Below are 27,435 nucleotides of genomic sequence, written 5' to 3'. Positions count from 1 at the left end.
TGTATCACTAGCTCTCATCATAATTGTATGAAAATATTTATAAAAGAATTACTGCCTGTTATGATACACAATCTCCATTTTCAGGTTCACTTATCAGTATCATTTCCCAAAGTTGATTACTGATACATTGCTTATTATGAAGAGCGCAAAGCTCGAGGTTTTGCCCAAATGACAGAACGCGGCTCGGTTTGCCAGCATTCGCGAGCTTGTCATTATTTTTTATCGCACCAGGAGGTTGCAGCATCGCTAAAATAAAACAAGGGAAAGGCTGTCCTTAATCCCCAAAGTGGCTAAAATCAATTTTCAGATGCAAATTAGGATGGCATAGGTGAGTTTGTTTTAGAAGCAATGCATTGCCTGTCAGTGGTTTTGATCTAGCAGCCACATAAAGAAAAAGGATTGACAACACAAAACCGCATTATAATCATGGCAAAGTTTCCAAAGGTGCTTAGAACAATAATATCGGGGTAGAAATGTAAGAGATACACATAGAATTAGATTTAAATTGTATCTGTACCCAAAACTTTTATTTTGGATATTGTCACTTTATCAATGTGTAAATTGTTTTAGAATAGAGTTGTCTTCAGACTGCAGCATGATCATCTTCCAGCTTTGAGCTACATGCACGTTAGATAATTGTCATTTAAAATGAATGATTTTCTACGAGTGAGCATATTACATGAATGCCCCATCAACCCACAGTGCTGTACATGTAACACAATCCTAGCGCTCAGCAGACCCCTGCACACACGGCAGATGCAATCACTTAATGAACATACAACCCATGTTAACCTACTTCCCAAGGAAGCAAATCATTATCTACTAATATGCCGGTAATTGTTCATTTTGTATGACAGTTATCTAACAAGTTTATATAGCCCACCACTTTGAATGTCTTCAATCCTGTTAGAAGACAATTATCTGGCTGGCAATCCCATGCAGTAAGCCTTAGCAGGTCAGCGCACCCTTTTTACCTTGACAGCGGCATAGGAGATCAAGCAAATAGCTGTTAGTAAATAGCTGTCATTCTCCTGCAGTCTTTCGCTTCTCCAATTCCACTTCAGTCTTAAAGCAGAGGATGCTGAGAGACCGTTCACAGCTAAAGGGAAAGCGGGGATGCAGCAGACTGCAGAGCAGGGGACTGGCAGCTATTTGCTTGATCTCCCTTTCCGTTGTAAGTTGCCATCCAAAGGGAATAAACAGGGTATGCTGACCTGTGGTGGCTTACTGCCCGGCCAAATAAATGTCTCCTAACAAGTCCTTAATGACCTCTTGGAAGGGGATCTGAGTCAACTGACCTGCTGGACAGTTTTAGACAAAAGTGGGCAAATAGTCCTTATATGCACAACACTGCAGCTCCCGTCACCCTGCCATTCTGGTATTTGGAGCTTATTGAAAAGGTTGGGGCCTTGGCAATAGCCCAGGTTGCTCTACATTAAACTGGGTTATTTTGGGTTTCTTGGTATGGTGATTGCCCTGGGTAATTGTCCAGTTTTCCCTACCCTAAAAACCGGCTAAGAGAATGACTTGGATGCTGTGAACGTGGAAGTTAAACTGCTCCATAGTGTCTGCAGCTACAAAGGTCAGTGATGGTTTGTTTTAAAGCTCTGTCTGCCTATAATACCTGATAATTTACTTGCCACAATTAATCTTAAATCCCAGGTAAAGCACGTCTTTTAATAGATCATAAAAAGGCAGAGATTTTATTGCTGACCATAACTCCATAAGGAAAATTTTCATCACTCCTTGTCCCTGTGACACTAGAAAAAGCAGCAGAGGGAACATGGAATACCAATATAGAATGGCACAGACTTTTACAGAGGGATCTGACTCTTCTACACTCTATCTAATGCTAAGACTAAAGAATTGGCTTGACTTGGCTTTTCTCCTAAATGGCTGATTATACAAAATGGTACCCATTTGATAGCACTGATAATATTGGTAAATTTATATCCATCTCCTGTATCAATCTCAAAGCAAATTTATAAATACATTGTATTTTGGAGACAATATGGCTGCCTCAACTTGAATCTCAGTTGTATGAGTAATCCATGGATATTCTGCTTTTTCATGACTATTTTATAAGTAAAGAATTTTATATTAATGGAAATTTCTTCATCACACAAAATGGCTTTCACCATGTGTGCAGGTGTTGGCTTCATATAACAAAGGGCGGGAGATGGCAAGAGATGGCAAGAGTTAACAGAACGGATCGCGTCTCGCCAGCCTCTCTGATCTTCCATTTCAATTAGTTCCAGTCACATCTTTTGGCTGAAGCAATTTTGTGCGACACGTTGCTCCTCCCCTGGGAAATCTATGCGGCGGCCTGCCCTTCTGTCGGCTAAATTCCGGGGAGCGCTTGGCATGGTCGTACCCAGCAAGAGATGACAAGTGCTAACCTGCCTACACGCGCCTTCCCCAGAAGTGCGCTTTCATCATCTGTGACGGAGGTTTGTCCTGCTTGCACGGCCAAGAGTGGCTCTTCATTATTCATAAGCAGATCTTGTAAAGGGAGCGTCACAGCTGTGACCTGGCAGGATAATGTGGCTGTCGCAGGTGTGAGCGCCGTCTACCCACATCAGTTGGAGATCGACAGTCTGCCGCTGTTATGTTTTTTTTGCTGGTCCTGGTGCCTTGAGATCAGCATAAAATTAAAAGGAAAAGTAATGAGCACACATCAAAAATGCCCTTTTAAGCAGTAAAGTGTGTGTGGGAAAAATTTAAAATAAAATATGCAGTTCATCTTGGCAATATATACACATTTTCCCATGTCGCATTTCTGTGAAAGTGCTGCAAATAGAGGAAAATTGATCTGCCAGAAATCTAGTGAGCTTCTAACTTCCTTTTTGGGTTGACAACTCACGGAAATCCAAAGCAGTGTAGTCAGCCCTTCCTGACAATAGAATATCTTTTCCTCCTCTCATCTCCATAAGAAAAGAAGTAGGTGTTCCAAAAGGCGAGAAGAAGGCAGGGCTGACAACACTGCTTGGGATTTTGGAACATTGAGCTTAAACAGGAAGTCAGGATTTCTCTAGAATAAATGAGCTATGTACAGATAAAGTTTCATGTACTTTGATGTTTGTAAAAACCTTGTGTTGTCACTGTAGCCAGCCTCTGGTTTTTCTTTGCCTCTTTCTCCTTTCTACAATAGGGCTGATCAGCCTGATAAATGTAAAACTTGGGACATTGCAACATTGCCATCCAAGACCTGACTGTCCTTGTCTTTGGCAAAAATTCAGGTACTCCATCCCTAGAATACGTTACCACAATGTCCTATCCAACATCTGACGTTGCCACCCAAGACCTGAGTGTCCTTGTCTTTGGCACAAATTCAGGTTCTCTATCTTTAGAATATGTTACCACAAAGTCCTATCCAACATCTGACGTTGCCACCCAAGACCTGACTGTCCTTGTCTTTGGGAAAAAATTCAGGTTGTCAATCCCTAGAATACGTTACCACAATGTCCTATCCAACATCTGACGTTGCCACCCAAGACCCGAGTGTCCACGTCTGTGGCACAAATTTAGGTTCTCCATCCCTAAAAAACGTTATCACATTGTTTAATCCAACATCTGATGTTACCACCTAAGACCTGAGTGTCCTTGTCTGTGGCACTAATTCAGGTTCTTTATCCCTGGAATACATTACTACAATGTCCTATCCAACATCTGACATTGCCACCCAAGAACCGAGTGTCCACATCTGTGGCACAAATTCAGGTTCTCCATCCCTAAAAAACGTTATCACATTGTTTAATCCAACATCTGATTTTACCACCTAAGACCTGAGTGTCCTTGTCTGTGGCACTAATTCAGGTTCTTTATCCCTAGAATACATTACTACAATGTCCTATCCAACATCTGACGTTGCCACCCAAGACCCTTGTCTGTGGCACAAAATCAGGTTCTCCAGCCCTAGAAAACGTTACCACATTGTTTTATCCAACATTTGATGTTAACACCTAAGACCTGAGTGTCCTTGTCTGTGGCACTAATTCAGGTTCTCCATCCCTAGAATACATTACTACAATGTCCTATCCAACATCTGATGTTGCCACCCAAGACCTGACTGTCCTTGTCTTTGGCACAAATTCAGGTTCTCAATCCTTAAAATACATTACTACATTACATGTCCTACCCAACGTCTGTAGCTGTCATTCATCTTCCAAATGGATCCCCAGGTGTTAAATAAATGGTTATGTTTGATCTCAATAGCCATTAGTCCATCTGGTTACTGGTGAAGCGTTGCGTGGGTTAAGGACAGTATGTATCTTAGAGCATCTGTCTCCTGTGTCATAGACTTGTTGGTTACCGAGTACCTACAAGAGGTCCTTGTATGTGTCAGTCAGATCCCAGCTCTTTGCTGAATTTTAATGTAGAGCTCTGGAAATGGCTGATCTTTGCAGAGAGAATGTATTCATTCAATCGCAGCCTGTGACACAATCGTCACCTTCAGACTCCTCTTAACCCAGCACTATGCTGATTCTGCAGCGGTCTGCTGACCTTTGTGCAAAACTTTTAAATCAAAAGTACATTTCAGTAATTAAATTTTGTTTCTGGACTTGTAGAAATTTCCAAGGGTGAGTGAGCAAAGAAATATTCTTGGATGGGAAACAGAGTGTGATGTGTTAGCTATAAATGATTGGATTCCAGTGGAGTTTCCAAGGTGATCATTCTAATAAGTGGAGTACCAGATGCATGGCACATGCTGCATTCAGAAATTTATGGGGGTCATTTGTAAAGCATATCTAAACTCAAGATAATATATTTCCTATCAGTCCTTAGGTGTGGTGGCTGCATTTTGTTTTCTTTATTCCCAGACTTTTTCCCCTTTCCCCTTTATTTAACAACCCTGCTGGTTGACACTTTCTTTGCTGACGATGAAAAATGACAACGCTCACTTACTGTACTGTATTTATGGACGAGCAGCATTATCAACCATACTTACAGCAGTAAAGCCTCCTTTAACTCATGAGTTGCGTCCTTTTGGAGGAAGTGTCCTCCGTTTGCACTCAAACTCTTCTCTCCTTCTTTCGTCCGTAGCTGTCCTTCCTTGAGAACTGATGCATAGATTACCATAAATGTGCTGATGACCTAAAACAATGTTCATATTTCTCTAAATTAAATTAAATTAAAAAACCTGCCCTGTGAATCAGAGACCTTTGTAGGGTTATAGACCTCTTAACTTGTGGACCTCTCAACTCAGAATGTGGAAGTCATCATGATCAGTCTTTTTAAGCACCCATAGAAATAAAAAAATTCCTATTGCATGGTTTTACTTTACACATGGGTAGATGGGAGCAGAAATCTAAAACAACCTAGTAGATTTGTATCATATTTCAATTTTATGGCCAAAATATGGCAGTACTGGTTCAGCATACAAAGACACAGACAATAGATAATTGTGTGCAGGAACTCGAGTTACCTGACCAAATTCTTAACACACTCCGCAGACTTCTAGAAAATGATAATTGATGGCGGTTGAAGCCATAGGTGAGGGGTAGTTAGTTACTTATTCTTAGTTCTTGAAAGGGATGCCCAACAAGCTTATATAGGTGTTATAGCCAGGGGTCAGCCAATTTTTGCCATATTTTGTATTTAGATAAAAAAGGAAGCTCACAAATACGCAAACTTGATTTGGCCTTAAAGTCCGTTTACTGACAATGTTACTTTCATATCATCTAACACATCAATCCCTTTTCTTCATTTTTCAGATTTCTGGATAAATAATGTAGAGAATAATGTTTTACAAAAATACACAGAGTGAAGGGTAAATAAAAAGGTGCTGGAAAAGGCCAGATGGGGGGAGCAGTGTTACTCCGACCATGCCAATAGATCAGCTGGCAACATTAGGAAGTGGGGAAGTGTAGAGCAATAAATCAATCCATATGGATAACATAATAAATAGATTGCAAGAATCTCATCTAACAATGGTTTGAGCTATTCAACAATCCAATGTCATATCCCCATAGATTGGTTCCCATGCCTGGTATGCCTGAGTTTATAAGCAGTAACAGAACTGGTATGCCTATAGCAAGTAGTGCAATGCTTTAGTTTTGTACACTCAGAAACAAGGAATTTAGTTTCCATGGAGAGATGACAGTGTGTATGAGAGTCCTCTAACTCATCACTATCATGTTTTTGACAAATAAGGCTTTCATTGGGTATCTTGTTTTATCTTACCTCTGTAGCCTGTGCAGTATTACCAGTGTAAAAATGACCTGGCCAATGAAGAAATGAAGATTCTACAGGTCAGTCTTCCAGTATAGAATCGACCGGGTCTTCTTTGAAAGGCTGCTTATGGCCACCAACATTTGGTAGAGAGGAAGAAGACAGATCAAGACCAAGTGCAGATTCCATCGCCCATCTACCATTAGATCCCTCCAGTCACAGCCAACGTTGACTTTGAGGACACTATGAGTTCTTGTTTTAACTCAAGGAATCTAACATTCCTTTAAACATTCCCTCATCTTTCAGGACCATGTTTTTCAATGGCAGTAATTGATTCTCACAAGGGAATGTCAAATTCCCTGTATTACAAATAGAACTATATGTCAGCACAATGCCAAGAGACTTCTGAACATAAATAGGTAGCCAATCTTCCTTGTGTTTTTTTGCACAGGCAAACAGAAATTATATTCTAAAATACTATTTTTCTTTAAATGGTAAATTATTTTTAAATAAATGCCCCATAGGGGATAACTAATCATCATGAGAACTGTTATCCTTATATAAGTACTTAGCTGAAATGCTTTCTTTAGCAAGTTCATGATGCTATGAAGTTGCAACTTTTGGAGTCAGCAATTTAATGACCACTATGCGACATGTTAGTAATAATTTCTATATTCTGGTCAATAGATTACTAGCTCAATTCTGTGACGTGTATTTACTTACATGGACATATATAATCAGAGGTTTTGGAGGTTCATACGAGAAAACGTTAAAAATTCAGTTATCAATTTGGGAAAAGCTATTTCCGGAACATGGTAAACTAGTGTTTCTCAACCAGAGATGTGTGGAACCCTAGGATGATGGGGGTTCCTTGAGCAATGAGTAATTTGTGCCCTTCAGGTCAGTGTACCTGAGGAAATCCAGTCCATCTAGAAGATCTTATATTCAGAACAGATTTATTCTATCTCATATATACTGAGAAAGAGGATGGAGGAAAATTTTTCAACACAATCAAATATGTAAGTGATTCAATTTGTGAGTCCATGTGCAAGTGATAATATAATTCATATTAATTCGTAGGTTCAAACAAATCCTAGTATACCATCGCGTTTCACAATAACTGACACAAATGATCTTTTTGGCTATCTCTAGGGGATGACTTTCTTCCCACTGGCCAGCAATGTAAAATAAATTCTTCTTCTTGATCACAATGCTAATATACTCTGAGCTGTGGATCTACTAATTATAGCAGGGGTTCCCTAAAGATTTCAATAATAATTTAAGGGCTCAAGAAAAGTTGTATTAAAATGTCAGTATGACTGCAAGTGAGGCATATAGACATGCCTGCATGTACCTTAATATATATTCCCAAATATCTCTGGAGCCACAGAGGAATTTTTTTTTGGCCTTTCCCTTTTTTGGGGCAAGTGCATGGAAAAATCCTGAATGCCGTCCATTGTGCGTCCCAACAATAGAAAGCTTCCCCACTGGAATAAATAGAATTTCAACATTTGAGCAAAAAGTAACTGAGATTGTTGAGTTCTCTGTGGGTTATACACAATGTTCTGGGTGGACTGGTGGGTATAGGGCTTTGAGAGGATGATGAAGAGAAAGGGTTAACCTAATAAGTAACTACAGGAAGGCCACGCGCACTTCCTTGAACCAATGGTCATTCTACTTTTAATGCTGACTAAAGAAGGGAAAGTCTGTTATCATTGGATTTCTAGGTAAGTATAATTGATTAGCCTATCCCTAATCACTGACTCCAGCTAATCTAAATACAGCTAATGAAAAACCAAGATTACCACTGGCCCTACCTAATCAATAGCCCTATAAATAATGAAATATACTATGATATACTATGATGAGAGAAAGCTGATCTGCTGATCAAAATATGGTTAATCTATCAGGGAACTCTTTTATTTTTAAAAGTCTCTATAGTGTGATTTCTGTATGTTTGAGTTATTATTGTAATATGTATCTGAAAGTAATATTTTACAAGACTTTCACAGCTTCACTTGTATGCTGTTCTATATTTTGATTTATTGTATTTCATATCCACATTTGTAAATGCTTCCTCTAGGGTTTATCTGAATATCAGAGAATGTGATTAGCATCCCTGTTCTTTAGTGAACCTGTCGAGAAAACTCATAAAACAAACTAGTGACTTTAGCAGACAGCTGGCAGAATAAACTCATACATTTTGTTTCATAACCTCTCCAGAGCGCCTGAAGCTCGAACAGAGTGCATATACAAATGTTGGCTATTTTAGATGTAGAATTTGCATACCCCGGACACACCCCCGCGGGGCTTTGTCAGGGCATTCTAGTAGGTTGCTTTTGCTGTCAGCTGTGTACAAATCTGCTAGTTTATTTTATTTATTTTTTTCAAAGGTTCAGGTGTACAGATGATAGATTTGTGCTGTTTGGGGGGACAAAAGTCTTGTGTTTAATATTTTAAGCTACAAATATCAGTAGACAGCACAAATGTAAAGTAGGTTGGGCAGCGGTTGCCCCTGGTGTCCAAGGCATCTCCTAATTGTAGGACTTGCATAAACATGATCAAGCCCCAGTGGGGCATTGTCTGGGCATTCTAGTAGATTGTTTCAACTGTCAGCTGTGTACAAATTTGCTTCATTGTTTCATTTGAGTTTTTTTTCCTAGGTTCAGGGGTACAGGTGATAGATTTGTGCAGTCTGGGGGGACAAAAATCTTGTGTGTGTATAAGGTTTTCAGCTACAAATATCAGTAGCCAGCACAAATGTACAGTAGGCTGGGCAGCTGTTGACTCTGGTGACCATGACACCTTGGGTCTGGCCTACATAAGACAAAGCCAGAATCATGGAAAGGTATACATGGCTTACTGTAGTTGAGCGCAGTGTCCGGCGAAGGTTGCTCTGAATATAGTCGGACTCGATTAATCTGTGGAGAAGCAATCTTGCCATGATCTGTCACCATAGAAATTGATTACTGGCTTAAGAAAGAAAATCCTGCAAAAGTCTTGACCTCTATAACTTCAAAACATAAATCCTGCTGGGCAGAATGGCTTAGAAACCGCTTCGCAAGTTGACTTTACTGTTGGCCTGTTAAAGAACCAATAAATCTAAACTCCAAGCAGATTATATATTAGCTGCTAACAACGTCTCCAGTAAGTTCTGTGAGCTCAAGATATAGAAAGTAAAGTTGCGTTGGGTAGAAGGGGGTCAGTTGGGTGTTTTACGAAATCAAGATGAGTTACCTTATAATAATCACATTGAAATGCAATAATACTTATCAACGTGCAATTCTTAAGTCCTAACTTACAGTCCAAACTTGATAATAAAAGAGTGCTAAAGGAGACCTGGACAGGTGGTGCCATGATTGAAATCCTTCTGAGAATACTAATTGTCTGACTGACACTTAATTAAATGCGTAAAGGCACTGACCTGGAACGGACATGTAGATGAGAAAGTCAAATCAAACACATAACTCCTGTTTTGTGAATGTGTTTCAGGTATATATCAAAATATAATAAAGTCAAAATGCTATCACCTCTGACCTGTTGTAGCAGATCAACCCCCACAGGCAACACTTGAATGTACCTTTAGGCAACATGATATTCCTGCATGAATAATTTCAGTATATGACAACAGCCCAATTTTTAGGGAAAAAAATTGTCCTTCCACTCCAGTTTAGTTATTTTACCTAGGATCACACCATGTCATCTCTAAACTAGAGATATTTGTTCTGATTTAATAAAGCTCTCCAATTGATATGCCTGGGCGACCCAGCAAACCTTGAATAGATTTGATCCTGGATTTAAAGCATTTGCCAACTTTTGAAGGAAATTTGGGGAAAACATTTGGGGAAATCCATTTCAAGTTTCCTAGATCAACCCACTGGTTTGGAGCCTTAATAAATCAGGCTCGATGTTGGAGAAAATGGTACATTTATAAGTAGGTACATAAGGAAAGTAGACTTTACCCAACTTAGGTGCTAAGTCCGGTTCTGCTATTCCACTTTGGTGGGAAGTTGTGTTATTTGGATGGTGAGTAACAGGAGTGTCAGAAGGTGGTAGCATTTACTTTTGACTTTGTCCTGAGGTTAGGCCTCCAGTATGACAAACATTGATTCTAGCACAAACATAGGTAACGTGGTGCTTGAATTTCAGCACTATTGTGATCTCTGTAATGGAAAGAAAAGGGAAAAACTTGCGCCTGTTTTGCCTAGTATTGGCATAGCACAGTTTAATTTGTAATAAACCCTGTCAGGTATCTTATTAAACTAAACTGGCACATCCCTGCAAAGGACAAGAGGTTATATTTGCCTCACTGAGCCCATGTCTACCACCTCCCTTTCATTTAGTGCAGCAGCCTCCTTTAAAAACGTTGACATATGACATTTCCATTCCATACGCCTGTTTCTTCCACTGCGTGCTGTTGTTTCTTTTTTCTGACCCCTACGAAAGTACAGAACACAGCAGCAACATAGGAGGTATAGGAAGGAAACAAAGCATGAGACAAGGAACACAGGCATTCAACATTTCTTAGGAATGTCAAATACTAAAGAGTCTGGGGGAGGCAGCAGCACTGAACTGGCAGGCAACAAGGGCCCACTGAAGAGGGAGTAACTTCCTTATTCTTTTTCAGAGGTATAACAAGAAATCAGTCCCTAGCAAAACTTTGGATGCTACTCCAGAAGAAAAAAGAGGAAATTACCCGGGTAGTTTATTCTCACTGCTGTGCTTTTTCTTGATGTTCTCCCACTGAAACAAACTTTTATGGCTAGTGGTACACTTGCTCCCTCTTGGCCACCAACCACAACTTCCTCCAGCTTCCAACCCTTTTTTCCCATTTTATGTGCCATGAGTGGAGCTAAATTTGGAGAATGTGGCACAGGGACCAGCAAGTCCTGGAACTGGAAATCTCTTCTCCCTGAGCACCCTGTGACTTCAGGGGTTGCAGAGTAAGTTACTCCCCTACAGGAAATGCATTGTTTAATTATTTTTGGAGACTCAACAAGGTCTCTATAAGACAAAGCCATCATGCTTATAACCTCTACAATGTCTCATCTGCTCAAGCCATGGGGATTTTTTAAGTGGCCAAATAAAAAATTACTACCACCTCCGCTTATTTTTTGTAAATATTCATCTACCCAACTCCAGTCATTTTTTTCTTCCTCCGATGTGTTCAAGTTATTCCCTCTGAGAATATAAAATAAGATCTAAACACATGTTCCTACTCGCTTCTGTCTATGTATTTCAATCAGTCTACTGACTAACTCGGAGTGTTTATTGCTTTGCGCCAATTGTAAAGAGCAATCAAGGTGATCGCTGCCGCTGCGGAGGAAGCGTGTTTACTTATGCATTATTGACTGGAGCCAGTTAGCGAGAGCACAATATTTACCTGCAAATGCAAAGTGAGCCTAAAGCAGGCTGATTACCGTTAGACAAGTGCTAAAGCCGCCTCCCGGCTTATCCCGCAAAAGCTGCGACAACTCATTATATTGTCACTTCTTATTTTACTTAGCTGTATCCCCCAAAACAAACTCGATGAAAGAGCAGTGTTTCATTTTGGAGGTGTCTTTCGCATTTGTTTCTAGAGTTTTAGGTTTAATTTTTTATTTGTGTTGGGAGCTTGCCAACATTCTGAGACATAGATTTGCCTTCTGCTCTAAATATTAAAGTATATCTTGACTTTTGTTAGAAATTGTAAAGCCATAATTGGCAACTCATATACAGCAAACTATAAATATAAATGTGTTTGTTATTGGCATCTCTATCCTTGCTGGGGAGATTTATCCTCTATATCTGTCCTGGTGGCCATTGTTACATCGACAGAAAGTGATAGAAAAAGTTGAACTAAACTCTAGGGATACTCACCTGCCCCCAATGAGCTGCTGTCATCTTCTCCTTTCTTTTCTTCCACATCCTGATCTTTGCTCATCTTGATCGGCTAAACCAGGTTGACATAATTCCTGTGCAGGGAGTTCATGTATGCTGTGTGCCGGTCATTTGAGTTCCTTCACACTATTTGGTAACATTATCTTTTTATGGGGTACATACATACCCGGCTACACACGGACACAGTGATGCTGGATTAGGGACCCTCACCAAACTTTTAGCATTACTGGTGCACTTCATTGGAAACACCTGGACTACTATGAGTGGGTGTCCACATACTTTGACCATCGTACGTCTAAAACTTGGTGTAGATAATGTAAATAATAGCCACAAGAACCTATCGTGTTCCTGCAATGATTACTTGGCAATAGAGTTTAGAAAATACAAGCCATTTCTACAGTGCCATATCTCAACATACATTTTTTCATAGCATTGATACTGTTCTTCTTGCAAGGTTAATGTGGTGGCACGTCAATGCTGCACCTGCCATTTTTGTTTTCAGTTTATAAAGAGCCCCTCTGGTTTCTTTAAATGATACATTACATTGTCCACGTTGTTTGCTCTGCGCTCATTCTTGGCATGACCAGGAGCTCCAGTTATTGTTTCAAATCGCTCCATTTGGCAGTTGTGTAAAATTTCTTCCATTTAGTTTAGCTGGAAGTGGGAAATGTGTATTAGAGAGATAAAATTCTCCCCTTTCACGTAGGCTGAAGCAGTACTCGAGAATGAGGTATAAATATGAAAACATGCCCTTAGAAATGCAAAAGGATTTGTCGAAAATAACATGCTGTGGAATGTTTGTGTGATTTCATTAACAACAAAAAAAAGTTAAATTTAAATAAGTGCACCTTTGTGATAAGTTCTTCTTTTTCAGCTTTTCCTCACCTGGATGATTCAGTGCCTTCAGCTGTAATTAACATTGTTATATGGCACACACCATTAATAAAATGTCTGAGAGCATGTACAAGTGTTGAAGAGAGAGGCTGGACTATTTAAAAGATAAACTCCAGAAAAAACAAAAAAACAAAAATTTCATGTATTCGGGCTACCCCCACACTTCAAAATCCTATTCATCTCTCACACGCCGCTGAACTAGTGCACGCCTCTCTCTCCCCAATGCTCCAGGTCGAGGCTCTCAATGGCCCTGTTTTATTAAAGCTCTCCTAGGCTGGAGAGAATACACTTTCATCAGTAAAGCTGGGTGATCCAGCAAACCTGGAAGGGATCTGGTCCAGGATTGAAAACATTTGCCAATAAAAAGTAAATGATTTTGAAAAAAATTCATACCAGGTTTGCTGGATCACCCAGCTTCACTGATGAAAGTGTATTGTCTTCAGCTTTGGGGAGCTTTAATAAATCCGACCCATTGGCCCTGGTTACAATACAGGGCTACTAGGCATTCATGCAACTGCAGCATAAAACATCTTGTGAAAGGTGGCTATAGGGAACCATTTGCACAGAGAAGAAGGAAACCATGCAAATGTAGGAATAAGGGGAAGTGAAATGTTTTTCTTTACATTGCCCTTCACAAAATGAACCGTTGTAATGCAGGTGAGGACCTACTGATTGCAGCTTTTTTCCCTGGTATTAGGCTTACGAGAAAAAGCCCTCAAAGACCAAGGGACTAGATTTGGCAGAGTTTACAGGTAAAATGATGAATCACATAATTCTTTATTTAGGGATCCTTGTGCCTACGTATATGTTTTAAAGAAACAGGGAGAAATGGGAGTTGGTGGGACTTCACTATTTTAAATTGAAGCTGTGATCCACATCCTTTCCTTAACATTTGAGGACCCTAATGTGTGGGTTCCCAATGATAAGGAACAAAACCTCTACCTTACATCCTGTTTTCCCAAAGGATATGGAGTGTGGTAGGGAACTTTTAGCAGTACACCCATGGGACCTGAGTTAATAAAGCTGTCCAGGGCTGGAGACGATTTCATCAGTGAAGCTGGGTGATCCAGCAAACCAGGAATGGATCTGGTCTTTGTTGCTGGATCTAACACCGCAGTCTTCACCTATAGCAAACCCCCGCACAGCCTTGAGAGGTTGGTTGCGTCTCCCCGCACTCGGTTGCCCCCAGCTCTTACTGCGCAAGGGATGGTGTCTGGGAATGGGCTGGCAGCAAGCCGGGAGCCCACAGGTAAAGCAGGACCAAGATTCCAACAGAGCCAAATCCAGAATACAGAGCAGAGGTCATAAACAGAATATCCGTCCACCAAACGAAGTACACAAGAGCAAAACACAAGCAGAGTGGGGGTCACAGGCAAAAGGTTGGGCCAGGCTGCATACAAAGGATAGGTCAGGAACAGTGATAAGCCGATAAATCTCCAGCACAGATTAGCCCGGCTATTCACTATACCAGGCACCAAAGACTGGAAGCAGAGCGGCTATAAAGCCCCAGCAGCCAATGACAGCACGGGATTACACAGGAACCACTCTGCTAACCAGCTCCAACACAGCTCCAACTCCACTCAGCTGTGCAGCCTCAGTGCAGGGGATGCCGAGAGGGAAAACACAGCTACAGGGAAACAAGGATGCTGCAACCCTCAGAGCACTGATCCTAAAATCCCTGTGCTACTGCAAACACAGCATGAAGTTGCCAGACAGATTGGCATTTCCTAACAAAAACTTTAAAAAAAAGTTATGAAGCAATCAATGCTACAGCAAACATTTGTTTGTTTGGACATAGTCCGAAGTTTGGTTTTACCATTTGATTCAGTGATGTTCAATACATTGTTTCAAATCATGTGCTTGTGGTCTCTGATAATCGCAACACCCCTGCCCAGGTAAAAAAAAAACAAAAACCCACCAGTCCCATCAATATTCTTGGAGAAGGCATGATTAATGTGTATTTTAATCAAGCAAACAACACACCGGCCACCAGCCTTACCACCCCTCTCTATTCTTTTCATGGTCTCAATTTACTCAAATTCTGCTGCTACTTAACATCTCCACTTTTTCAAACGTAAGGCTTTTCTTTGCTCCCCTCCAGGGAAGGATATGCTGAATAAGCAAGGCTCAATTTATGTTTTATTAATTATTAGTTCTCAGAAAGTACAGAGCAGGCTTAAAGGGAGTCTGCCAGTTTCAAATCCCTATCTTTTACACAGTGACACAATATTAGCATATTGTGTGGGTGAGTCGGACAAAGAGATGTTCTTTTGCTCAGGCCACAGCATGAAAAATCTTTTATCCTAAATTGAAATAACAATTTTATTTGATATGAATTATATCTATATACAAATCTGAGGTTTTCATGTTCACATTCATCTCAATACTAAAAAAAAACATTGATTGAAGTTGGGGTTTAACTTTAGAAATAAAAAAAGAACAAAAATAAGTGAAGTGTGCTACATTTTTATGCAGCTGGATCTCCAACAAAATCCAGCTGATGTATCTTTTTGTTTTTGGTCTGGAATATTCATTTAAAGTGGAATGGTGGTAAAAGTTGATCTCTAGAACACAGTGTGTAACAAAAAGTAGTAGAGAAAGAAATGATGGAGCCTTACATTGTCTTCTATACTAACTTCCATAAATGATTGGAAGGGTATCTTCATAACTACCAAGTGCCCCTGATTTGGAGGGACTATCCCTTTTTTGGAACCAAATCCCTATCTCTTTCCTCCTATTCACCTTTCTATTTTGTCTGATGGACCTCTATGTAAATTATACCATACAATATTGCCAGACATGTTGAATTACACTAAGAGTAACGCCTAAACTAAACCTTTCACCCAAACATTACCTTATTGCATGTGTTAGCAATATGCCAATTTGGCACAAAGGTAGTACTAGTGACAAAAACTATTATGAGTTCAACCAATCATGTTTTGCATATGGAATATTTGTTGTCCACTGTCCAAAGTCATATGGGTATGCACTTGGCACATGTAGAATATTATACCTACTCCTGGGTAGGTTGCATTTACCCATTGAATATTGCAACCAGGTTGGAAACTCATTTTATTTTCCTTAAGCTTCAGCTATTTGAACATCCATCCTTGATCTTCTTTACTACATTGTTCACTTTCTTGTGGATATTTCCTTGATTGTCCTCGTCACTCATCGTCTGAGTGATTTAGATACTTTTTATTGTTTGCCCAGTAGAAAATTCCTCTTGCTTATTAGAACAGGAGAAACATGGCCACTACCTAATGGTTGACCAGTGGTGAATTCCTCAGTCGGTGATGGAGGACAGAAAGAGAATAAGCATCATGGACTTATGTACGGTGCTGGATCACTGGAAACAACCATGTCAAAGGACCTGGAGAATGGACTAAAGTGAATATTTAACTAAATTAGCTTGGCCTGCATGTAACTGTAAAGCAAAATTATAAAATAATGGGAAAAAAAATATTCCAATGCAATTCAATAATTAAAGACAATATTCATATACATAACAGAATATGTTTCACTATAATTGTTCTTTGAAACAAGATTACTGGATGACCGGTCCTCTTTGCCTTATATGAAGAAATACATCTGTAGACAAAGGTTTTTCATCCTTCCTGATGAAAAGTTTTATAGGGATGGTGGAAAGTCCAGGCTGGAGGCACTATATGCTTGTTTATAACTACTAAGGCTTTACCGTTGGCTTTAGGAGTGTGTGTTTTAATGCCTTTTCTTTTGTACAGTCAGGGATTTCAGAGAATGATAAGAATCCAACTTAATCTCTCCCCATGCTGTTATTGAAAGAGGAGAAATGATAAAGTTCTGGTAAGCTTAAAGAGAAATTGAAAGGTAATATAGCTTTGTAAGCTTTCAGGTTTAGTGAAGCTAAGCTTTGTGTTTGAAGTAAAATTCTATGCAGAACAAAGTGATCATGCTTGCTATCTTGACACTAATTCCTCTATTGTACCTCTCTGAAACTCATTTCATCTTGTTACCAAAGGGGAATCTGCCCTGACGTCAGGGCAAAGACGTCATTGGCCAATGAATGTTTCTTTTTTCTGGTCACTGGGCCATTCTTAAGACAACTGAAAGGCAATTATACCTTAGGCCCCCAATGACTAAGTGGAGCTAGTTTCAGAAGCTATTAGGAGAGTTCAATATTGCCCATTTTGTTAATTCACAGCACCACGTAGGATACAAAGACTCCTAAACTCATAGGACAGCCACAGACACATCCTGTGAATTTTTCCCTGCCTAGTACTTTGGAATGTAGAATAATGGACTGGGTTGCAAACCTACCCAATCTCTTCCACAGCCCCAACTCCGGGCCTTGTAAAGGAAGCCTGACCTACATTCTTGGTCAGTCTTCTCTTTAGCTCTTCAGACCACCCCAATCTGCATCCTAAGAAATAAATGTTTCGCCCTTCCACCACATTTCTAGCCATTTTTTACCATTCTTGGTCTCACTGCGTATTATATAAAAAGATGGCCACCTAAAGTCTCCATCAGGAGTTCATGTGACAACACACTTTGGAGATAAGAGCAAAGCATTGTACACCTCTAATTCGAGGCATTTGAAAATGAACCATTTTTAGAGGATTCCTAGGCATTATTTTATTAGGTTTAATTCATTTCATCTCATTTATGGCCTGTCTGTCTTTCAATGCCTTCAGACATCCTGTCCGATAGAGGCATTTCTTCAGGGCTTAGTGTCATCCTGCCCCCAATGTCAATTTTTTCAAGGACAGGAAAACCATTTTGAATAGTGCTCAAAAAAGCTCCTTTAAGCAAACTGTTTGCTTTGCGAAGATCAGTGCAGCACTGGACAGTATTTTTTTCATGTTCTCAGTGAGACATCTTGACACCATCAAGACTAATTTAAACGAGTCTCTAAATTACCAAGCAAAGCAGCCGCTCCCTTCGTAACTAATAATGAGCTCCGGAAGGACCTACCTTTCAGATATTCTTAAATGTTTCTTGAGGCAAATCAATACGGCATTCTTGTACAATCCCATAACAAGTTGTAATGAAGTTTCTCATGCCAGGAGAAATGTAAACAGTTTCTCGATTCTCAACTGATGATTTATTTAAATTCACCAATTGTAGGAGAATCCCTGAAGATTTCCTGATGGTAGAAAACAAAACAAAACAAAAACCAACATTGAAATATTTTAGATAACATTACAAAATGAAATGTTTATTGGAAAAGATTTGTATTAGGTAGTTTTTTTAAGATCATGGTTGGCCAAACTGAGGACCTCTAAGTCATTCTAAAAAGAAAACAAACTTGAAGGGCCTGAGATTTGGCTAGCCAGTTAGTCCTAGATGTAAAAGTCTTTGATGGCAGCAAAGAAGCAACTATTGGAACCATTATTGGATTGACAAGCCTTTTTTTAAACTGATGGTGGACAATAAGAAACAATGACAAATAGGAACATAAACAGCTCCATGAATGTTGCATGATGTCCAAAGCTAGTTTATGTCTACATATTAATAGGAGTTTGATTTTTGATTTGAACATTTGGTATATCATTATTTGGTGCAGTGTTTTATTAAATGTATGCATACAGGTTTTTATATACAATATTATTTCTACTGAATTATTAGTTTAGATGGGTTTTTCAAAACTTGAATGGTTTATAATGCCTATGAATTATTACCTGGTTTTTACCATTTAAGTATAATCTTATTCATCCCAATTATAGTTTTTCATGTGATATCAACTAAATTTACATTGTTGTATGCAAGACACCCCATTTCCTTTGGGTTTAAATAACAAATATAATGTATTATTATCACTTAGCTATACGTTATACCAGCCTATATCTAAGACATGATTTAGATAGTATTAATTGTATCATATGGACCCTGTGTTTCTGTGCATGTATCCCTGATGAAGTGGAAGAGCCCCCAAAATGTAGTAACCAAAACCTTTTGCTTAGTGTTAACTAACTAAAGACCAACCTGGACTCTACAATCATTGGTTTGTTGCTCTTATTGCATCTTCAGTGTAAGGATAGGGTGTTGGGAGTTATCATAAAAGTAAAGGGATTTATACAGAATGCAAAACTATTGTTCAATCCCAATATTCTAATATATTTGGACTGTGTACAGAAGGAAATGGTTGCATCAGGTGACATTTGGGACCTTGGTTGGACAAGTTTGAACATTTTGAATTCTTCATTTTGGTTCTTTAAGCCTCTAAATAAAAAGCATTTTAGTGGACATATTATCTAAATCTGATCTCTGTAGACATGCAGTATTACATTTTCAATTTCCTTAACATTTAGATCATGCTTGACAATGTTCTTATTTTTTAATCTTTGATTAACTTTTTTTTTAATAAAAATATGAAAATATTAGTATACAGTAAACATAACCTTTTGAATATTATCTTTCAGAACATGCTTAAAGTACCAAGACATCTCTCACTTTTGAGACATAGAAGATCAATTGTGGCACCTCCAATCTCAATTCCAGAAAACCAGCGAACACCATTTCCAAAGACTGTTGGCAGGGTAAGATCAGACTATATTGTAAATATGTAATGGCTGCTGCTGTTTTTATTATGTAAATGAGTAGCTATCTCTGATAAAGCCTATTGGTTCTTTGGCTTGAAAAAAATGTCCTAAATGAGACTTTGACTTTTTGAGATGAGCTACATGGACAGTGTGTGGAATGGTTTACTTTTAGGGCTCTTCATATAGCTAATATATCAATGTCCTCATCCCCATCATTGATTTCTTTTGGAGAGTATAGCTATTACTCCTTATTCTCCCAAGATGTTTTCTGGTCACTCAGCCCTTGGTTCTTCCTAGGGTAGGCACCTCCAGGAGAAACAATACCTCCCTGCAGAACTTAGGAGAAAAAGAGAATGCAGCCTAAAGATCCATCAGAGAGAGTGAAGCTGAAGATGCATCAGAGACAGTGGAGCTTACAAACCCACCAGCGAGAGTGGGGCTGAAAGTTCCATCAGGAAGCGGGGGCCTGAAAGTTCCATCAGAGAGCGTGGGGCTGAAAGTTCCATCAGAGAGCGTGGGGCTGAAAGTTCCATCAGAGAGCGGGGGGCTAAAAGTTCCATCAGGAAGCGGGGGGCTGAAAGTTCCATCAGAGAGCATGGGGCTGAAAGTTCCCTCAGGGAGCGGGGGGCTGAAAGTTCCATTAGGGAGCGGGGGGCTGAAAGTTCCATCAGAGAGCGGGGGGCTAAAAGATCCATCAAAGAGAGTGGGGCTGAAAGTTCCATCAGAGAGCATGGGGCTGAAAGTTCCATCAGAGAGCGGGGGGCTAAAAGATCCATCAGAGAGCGTGGGGCCGAAAGTTCCATCAGAGAGGGTGGGGTTAAAAAGTCCATCAGAGGGTGTGGGGCTTAAAGGTCTATAAGAGGGTATGGGACTTAAAAATACACTAGTGGGGGTGGGACTGAAAAGTCCAACAGAAAGAGTGGGGCTGAAAGGTCTATCAGAGAGAGTGGGCTAAAAGGACCATTAGAGACAGTGGGGCTAAAAGATCCATCAGAGAAAGTGGAACTGAAAGTGGCTCTGGTGGCTCTAAAAGTCCATCACAGGGAGCAGAGCTAAATGGTCAAACGAAGGGAGTGGGGCATAAAGGTCCATCAGAGATGGTGGGACTAAAAGGTTCATTAGAGAGACTTACATAAATGCAAATCACAGTGACTGTGGGATTTTAGACTGAATTACTACTATGTAATAAACTTGGTTACCATAGTATAATCAGAAATACAACCCATTAAACATCTTCAAAAAAATTGTGAGCTAATTTAGGTGCAGGTGTACAATTTTGACTTCTTCTATTATACATTATTTCACCCAAACTACAACATATACCTTGCATCATCATCCACTGGGGAAATATTGAGTTGTATTTGTTAAATCACCAGCTCTTCCTTGTAACGCAAATTCTGCTTTTTTACCATTTTCAGCTTGCAACATATTTTTCCGCTTGTGTTTCTTTTCCTAATTGCCATTTTTAACATTTGTTTCTAGCTCTATAAACAGAGATAATTTTTTTTTTTGGAAAATGTTGTTTTTCAGTAATTGCATTCTGGTAATGCGATAGGGTCAGTATAGCAAACAGCTCATAGCAGAGTTTTTGACTTGAATCAAGTTTCCAAAACACATATAAATTCTCGTTTGCTTCTTGGATGTTTTTTTTTAAGTTTTCATAATTGAGTGAAAATAATTTCTAGTTTTCATTGAGCAGGAAGTTTAAACAACAATCTTTAGAGTTGATAATAGTTTGTTGATTATTTCACTGAAATTGGGAAGACTTGGTGTTAACATGTATAACATGTACTGTGGTAAAGTCATGTTATGAGGACATTTAGGTTTTTGAATGAAAACCCAAAAACAAACATAAAAGAAAACTAACATAAGGGCTGATAAGCTGCAGCGTATTCAATTATTGGGTTTAGATACTCATGAAGCTGGGATTCTTATTCCTGTTTAGCATAAAACTTGATGATTAATATTCCTGCCCCAGGAAAGGTTCTATGGTGTGAATGTTCCTTACCATTATGCTGATTCCAGCTTTCCAAATTCATAGTTTAGCCAATACTGGGAACAATGTATTATTCCAGGTGGTATTTATTTATATGTGTGTGTTTAAGTCATTTCTTTGTCTATAATCAATTTTAGGTGATCACAAAGAGTTCTCCAATAATTCTGAAATATTTTCATTGGGTTCTATTTTTGCCATCATGTTTTACAGATTTTCCCTGTTTAAACAACCAGAGATTTCTCTTGGGGTTTGGGTAGACAGGCTTCAGACTCTAGAAAAAGTCAAATGTTATATGCTGTCGGATTAGTTGACTTGTTTTTACATTGCTTAGACTTGCCGCTAATTTTCCGCTAAGGTTCTTTAGTAAAGATGAGGTTCTTTAGTAGTGTTGATGTTTGAATTTGGGTTGCCCCTATATTCGACCCGAATATGGCTGTTCTAATTCGGGTAGACCCGACCCGAAAAACACGGGATTCAACAGCAAAAATTCGGGAGGAAAAAAAAAATTTTTTTTTTCTTAAATTATTAATTTTGTATGTGTTTTTTATTTTAAAATTGTTCTTTTTTAATTTTTTACAGGTTATCCGACAATGACATTATGAATCATAATGTCATTGTGGGATTCCTGGACCGTGGGAACTTTGCGGTCACAGCTAATTGAAAGCAGGTGCCTTCAATTAGCTGTAACCGCAGGCAATACGAGGGCAATAGAGGTTGAATGGAGATACTATCTCCATTCATACCTCTACTGCTCTGTGATTGGCTGAGAAATAGGAAACCCTGATGACAGCTTCAGCATCAGGGTTTCCCTTTCCTCAGTCAATCAGGGAGCAGAGCAATCAGCGGAGCTTTACTATGCTGACAGCTCTGCTCCCCTGATCACTCGTCACAGTGAGCCTCTCATTAATGGTGTTCGACTTTGACATTCGACCACCCAAATTTTTTTGCTATATTCGAGCGAATATAGTGAGCTATTCGACCAACACTATTCTTTAGCCTTTCCACTGATGGGTCTATAAATTATATCCTTACTGGCTATATCTTTACTGATTTCAAATATAATTTCATATTACTATATGTAAACTTAGCCAACATTGCCAAACCCCCATACTAACCAGTCCAAGCTCCTGACACGTCCAACTTATGTGAGCCACAAGAAAGTAAACTATTTATATTGTAAACTCTTCTATCTAGTCACTCACTTTTTATATGCAATAGAGCCAACCTATCAATAAATCCATAGATGACGCTTCATATGAATGAATTAAATTGTTCCCGAATTCGCACAGAACAATTGAAGGTTTTCAGTAATGGTCTTTTCATGGGCTTCCATTTCTTTCTATTGGACAAACAGCATTGTTTTGGTACAAGTATGGACATGAGAATATGAGGCTTTGGAAAGGTGTTGGTTTTGGGTAGGGGGTTAACAATCCTTAAGTACAGGTTTTCATTAATTACATGATACAAATTTAGATGCACACAAACATTACGGACAATTTCTTTGCCTTTCCTTTTCTGTACTGGAAGAAAATACGCCATACTGTGGGTTTCCAAATACATTTCCATCTATCCAGGTTAAGTTAGAAAGAATCTAGTCAGCAATTTAAAAATGGCATCTGTCAAAATTTTCATGGCTTCGATTGTTATGCCATCCATGGGCTAAATGGAACTGGTCACCATGGTGGTTTTGGAGCTGTCATTTTTTAGTATTTAATTTGCAAGCTTCAATACTGTCTTGTTGGAGCCATTTGGACCACCTAGTAGCATGTTCTCATTTGGATCTTAAAGTCTAAACTTCCTTTGGACATACTTGTCACAAGTCATGGAGTCATTAGGTAATCAGGTCAGTAAATATGATGAAAGCCCAAATGGGACGACCACGTTTGGTAAGGTTTGGTTGGCTTCACAAAAGGTCTAAGATGAACTTCACATATATTAAGCTTCCTTGCCTGTTCATAGTAGAAATGCTTGTCTCAATTCTAATGCTTGTAAAATTGTTACAAAGTTCCAAAAATGAGGTCTTGCTAAGTTTTAGAGTATTATGAGATGTTCCTTTAGCGCTTCCAGAATTCAGCTTTTGACAATTTAATTGCTCTCTCGCTGTTCCTTTGAGCTGTCTTGTACGTAATGTGGTAATCATCCGCTTTAGTTTGTGGTCCCTATTCCTTAAAGAATCTTCATTTCATTTATTGTCTGTCAAATTCTCTCAATCCACCAAATTGTTCCTTTTTTCTGCTTTGAATCACTTTTGTGTAAACTTCAGTTCTTTCTAAGAATCCCAATAGTGATGTTTTCTTTTTGAACAGCCGCCAGTTCTGTTCAGTATTCTTAGTTTAAATTTCTTTGCGTAGTGTGTAAAAGCTTCAATAATTTCTTCTTTATTTTCCCAGTGCACAACCATTGTTTCATTTTTCTAGTGTTCCTGCTTAAGATCAAAAGCATAACTACAATTCTTGGAGCCTCATAACAAAATTTTGATGGGGGCCACCAGTGACTTCACTGTGTGGCAACTTGGAAATGTCAACTGGAACAATAATGTAATTAATGGTAACAGAAGGTATGTCTAAATCAAAGACAGGAAACAGGGGAGTACAGTCAGTACTTTACAAGAGACAAGTGTCTGGGCAAGGTCCTTGCGCTCCCAAAGTCAAAAGGCTCCCGCTCCCATGGGCTGTAAATACTTTAGCAGCATAAATTGCAGGACCCAAGTTTTCAAGCACATATGGTAGCTGTGTCTTTTATCGACCTTCGGCCATGCCATTAGGAACCATTGTTGAGAATAGAAGTTGACAGAGAAGCTGTGCAAGGGATTGTTATAGGCAAGTGTTTCTCGACCTTTTAAACATGGGGGAACTGCTTGAAATAACTTTCAGGTCTTCAAGGAAACCCTGATATAATTACTATATCCACAGCTCACATTATCCTAGAGGGGTGGTCATTTTGAAGAATACCTCTTACATTGCAGGCCATTGGGAAGAATGTCTCCCTTACAGATAGCTAAAAAGATCATTGGGGTTACTTAACCTGACCTGGGAGTGCATACATTTATTATGAGATAATGTGTGTACCTATACGAGGCCAGAGTTTAGCATTTAATTGTGTCTGCATAAGATCGGTGGCATAGTAATATTGAGTAAATAGCACTCTGCGCTATGGAAAGTTCTCAGAAGGTATCCCATTTGTATTATGTGGACATGGCTTGTATAATGTTAAAAGTAGGTTGGCATTGGAAAGGGACACAGATGTGTAGCACATGGCTGCAATTCAGTTGTTTGTCGTATAACTAAGATGGTGTTTTGTCCTACAACTATAGTCCCCTGTTATAAATAGATTATATTTATCTTTTGCTTAATTGATGGTCTATGGAAACATGAATAAACCTTTCACCCAGCCTTGGAAACATTCAATATGGTAATTTAAATATCTTTGTAAATATCTTTGTGAAAAATAAAGCATCATTCGGTTAAACCAATATTTTATTGCTTGTCTTTTTTATGGTCCACATGGGACATGGCAGAGATAGAATTTGCCTTCATACTTTAAGCTATAAAGTGTTACCTATCTCCAAAAGTTGGGAGGTTTGCTGGTCATTGGAGGGTGGGGGCACCTGGAAGAAGAGTTGACCAAGATGTTGGCAGCAGAAAGGTAGTTCATGAACCTTGCATCGCCGGAGGGGAAATGAGTATGGCAAACCTAAGTTTATCTTTGAACAAAAATTGGACTTTGAGAATTAAAATCACAGATACATTGGATTTGGCTGGAGGCAGGAAATGTGACACAGGGAGGAATGATAGTTGCTGCCAAGGAAACAATTAAATGAAAAGAACAGAAACAATGTGGCTTCAAAATTATATATGAGCTTCATGATATACTCAATATTTTGTACAATACTAAAAACTTTGGGTCTGCTATAGACACTGTGACTGATTTATTAATGTTCTACAATACTGGACCAAGGTGATATAGCAAATCTGGAATGGATTTCTTAAAGATCATTTTTTGCTATTGGCAAATATTTTCAGTCCTGGACCAGACCCATTCTAGGCTTGTTGGATCACCCTTGTTCTCCCATGATAGTCTATCTTCTGCAGTCTTGGGGAGCTTTATTTGGAAGGACTATAAAATGTGTTGCAGATACTACAATTCCTATTTTGCAGATGTTGAGATCATGTGGATATTCTTGCTGAGCAATTAGTTGTAGTATCTACCTAGTATAATCATATGATAATCCTTGGTGTTCTAAGAACACAACAAATGCTTGTTGATCTTGCCTGAAAAAATATGATAGCAATTAAATTTGAAGAAATCCATTCCAGGTTTGCTGGATCACTCATTTTTACTAATGAAAGTGTATCCTCTCCTGCCTTGAAGAGCTTTAATAAATCAGGCCCATTGTCTACAGATGAAGCATGCTTTATTTTTAAAAGCTTTATGTACAGTGTGTAAAAAAAAAAAATAACATTACCGATTTGTAATTTGTTTGGCCTAAATTTGGCTCTGCCATTGTGGAAATCCATTGCCCAGAAGCCAACTATTAGATGTCACTTGATTGTACTACAGCTATCATTTAAGCGTCGCTAATTGTCACAACAGTCATGGGACGGAACCATCCCGAGCAGCTCCGAGCCACTCAATGACGCATCTATGTGTTCCGCTCCACAACAACGGCGCCAGCTCAGCAGGCCGGCTTGGAGAATGTTCAGAGAGCTGTTATTTGACAAATCGCGTAGGATATGCAATCTTATGGGATCACAATGAAATTAAAATGTATAATACAGCTTTTGGCAGCTATCGGCTTCATGTCCAGATGGTGTGGGTGACAAATAGCGGAGGTTATTGATGCGCCTCTTTCCCCGGCTTGCCAACACAAACTGAGGGGGAAATTTCATTCCATCTTCCGGTCCCTATCCATATGTTTCTTTTCAAATGTATTTGTCCACATCGCATATGAAGTACGAAGCAGCAGGATGTACAGTTCCACTTTAATTACGACGATTGGCCATTTGTCACGGCGCCAGGAACGTTGATGGATATGTATTGGTTGGCTATGACAGGCTAAGCGATGTTTGTCTGCTCGCTTAGCGCTTATCACCCACTGCCCTTCCTTTGTCGATATAACTCGCCATTTTTTTTTTTCTCAGTCGAGATCAAGCAGTGTGACAGGAAACTAATACTCTAAGAAAAAGGGCAAATTGAGAGGTTTGGGTAAATGTATGCTATTACACCCGAGATATGGTTTTAAGAAATCTGTTTTTTACAGGCTGTTGAAAATCTCTTATTGACGTTCCTGGCCGTGTAATTTAGAGGTAGTTTGCGAAGAAAAGTTGCTTTCACTGCACACGATAATTCTGCTGTTTTTTTTTTCACTCATCTGGAGGTTTAGCTTTTTAATCTTTTGCTTCTTTTGTAAAATTTAAAGCTGCACAAGCAATGTTTAAAGACACCCCAGCTATGGACAGAATTTATGCTTAGGATTTAAACTCATGATCCTCACTTTAAGTATTAAAAAAGAGCAACAAGCACATGTAATAGTAGATTTTCAAAATGTAAAGTTTTAAGTTTAAGTTTTAAAATTTTAATGCAATCAATTTGTGTAGACGATGCTGATGGTTTTGACTATTTCTGGTTGAGTATTAGAAGACAGTAGAGACTACAATATCACCTTCTTGTCTGTAAGAAAACTCCATGTCCCGTGAATGCTTGCAGGATCTATCATTGGTGTGGGGGGTTTACACTTGTAGTCTCAGATTTTCTCAGCAGAATGGAGTGGCTACAAATGAAGACATTCTAAAAGGAGCATGAATTGTAGCCACATATATTAGGAATCTACAGTTCTCTGCAAAAGACAGAAGGGAAATATTGAGACTCATTCACAAAGTTTTAGAACAACAAGAGGAAAACATGTATTAACCTCCCAACCGTTAAGCCCGTACTTTTCCCATCAAAAAAAAGTTACTATTATCGATAAGCCCG

General features: G+C 39.1%; 1 protein-coding gene across 1 annotated transcript in view; it reads left to right on the top strand.

Annotated features, from left to right (window-relative positions):
- The window catches only part of CDH13 (cadherin 13), a 433,078-nt gene that overhangs the window by 172,778 nt on the left and 232,865 nt on the right, over window positions 1-27,435 (top strand). The window contains exon 4 of the mRNA XM_072422511.1: window positions 19,347-19,463. Coding sequence (XP_072278612.1) covers window positions 19,347-19,463 — 117 coding nt within the window. The remainder of the gene's footprint in view (window positions 1-19,346; window positions 19,464-27,435) is intronic.

Source organism: Pyxicephalus adspersus, chromosome 9, assembly GCF_032062135.1.
Source record: "Pyxicephalus adspersus chromosome 9, UCB_Pads_2.0, whole genome shotgun sequence".
In the NCBI taxonomy this organism is placed as follows: Eukaryota; Metazoa; Chordata; class Amphibia; order Anura; family Pyxicephalidae; genus Pyxicephalus; species Pyxicephalus adspersus.
Note: the sequence above shows the minus strand (reverse complement) of the source record. Positions and strands in the feature narration are given on the sequence as shown.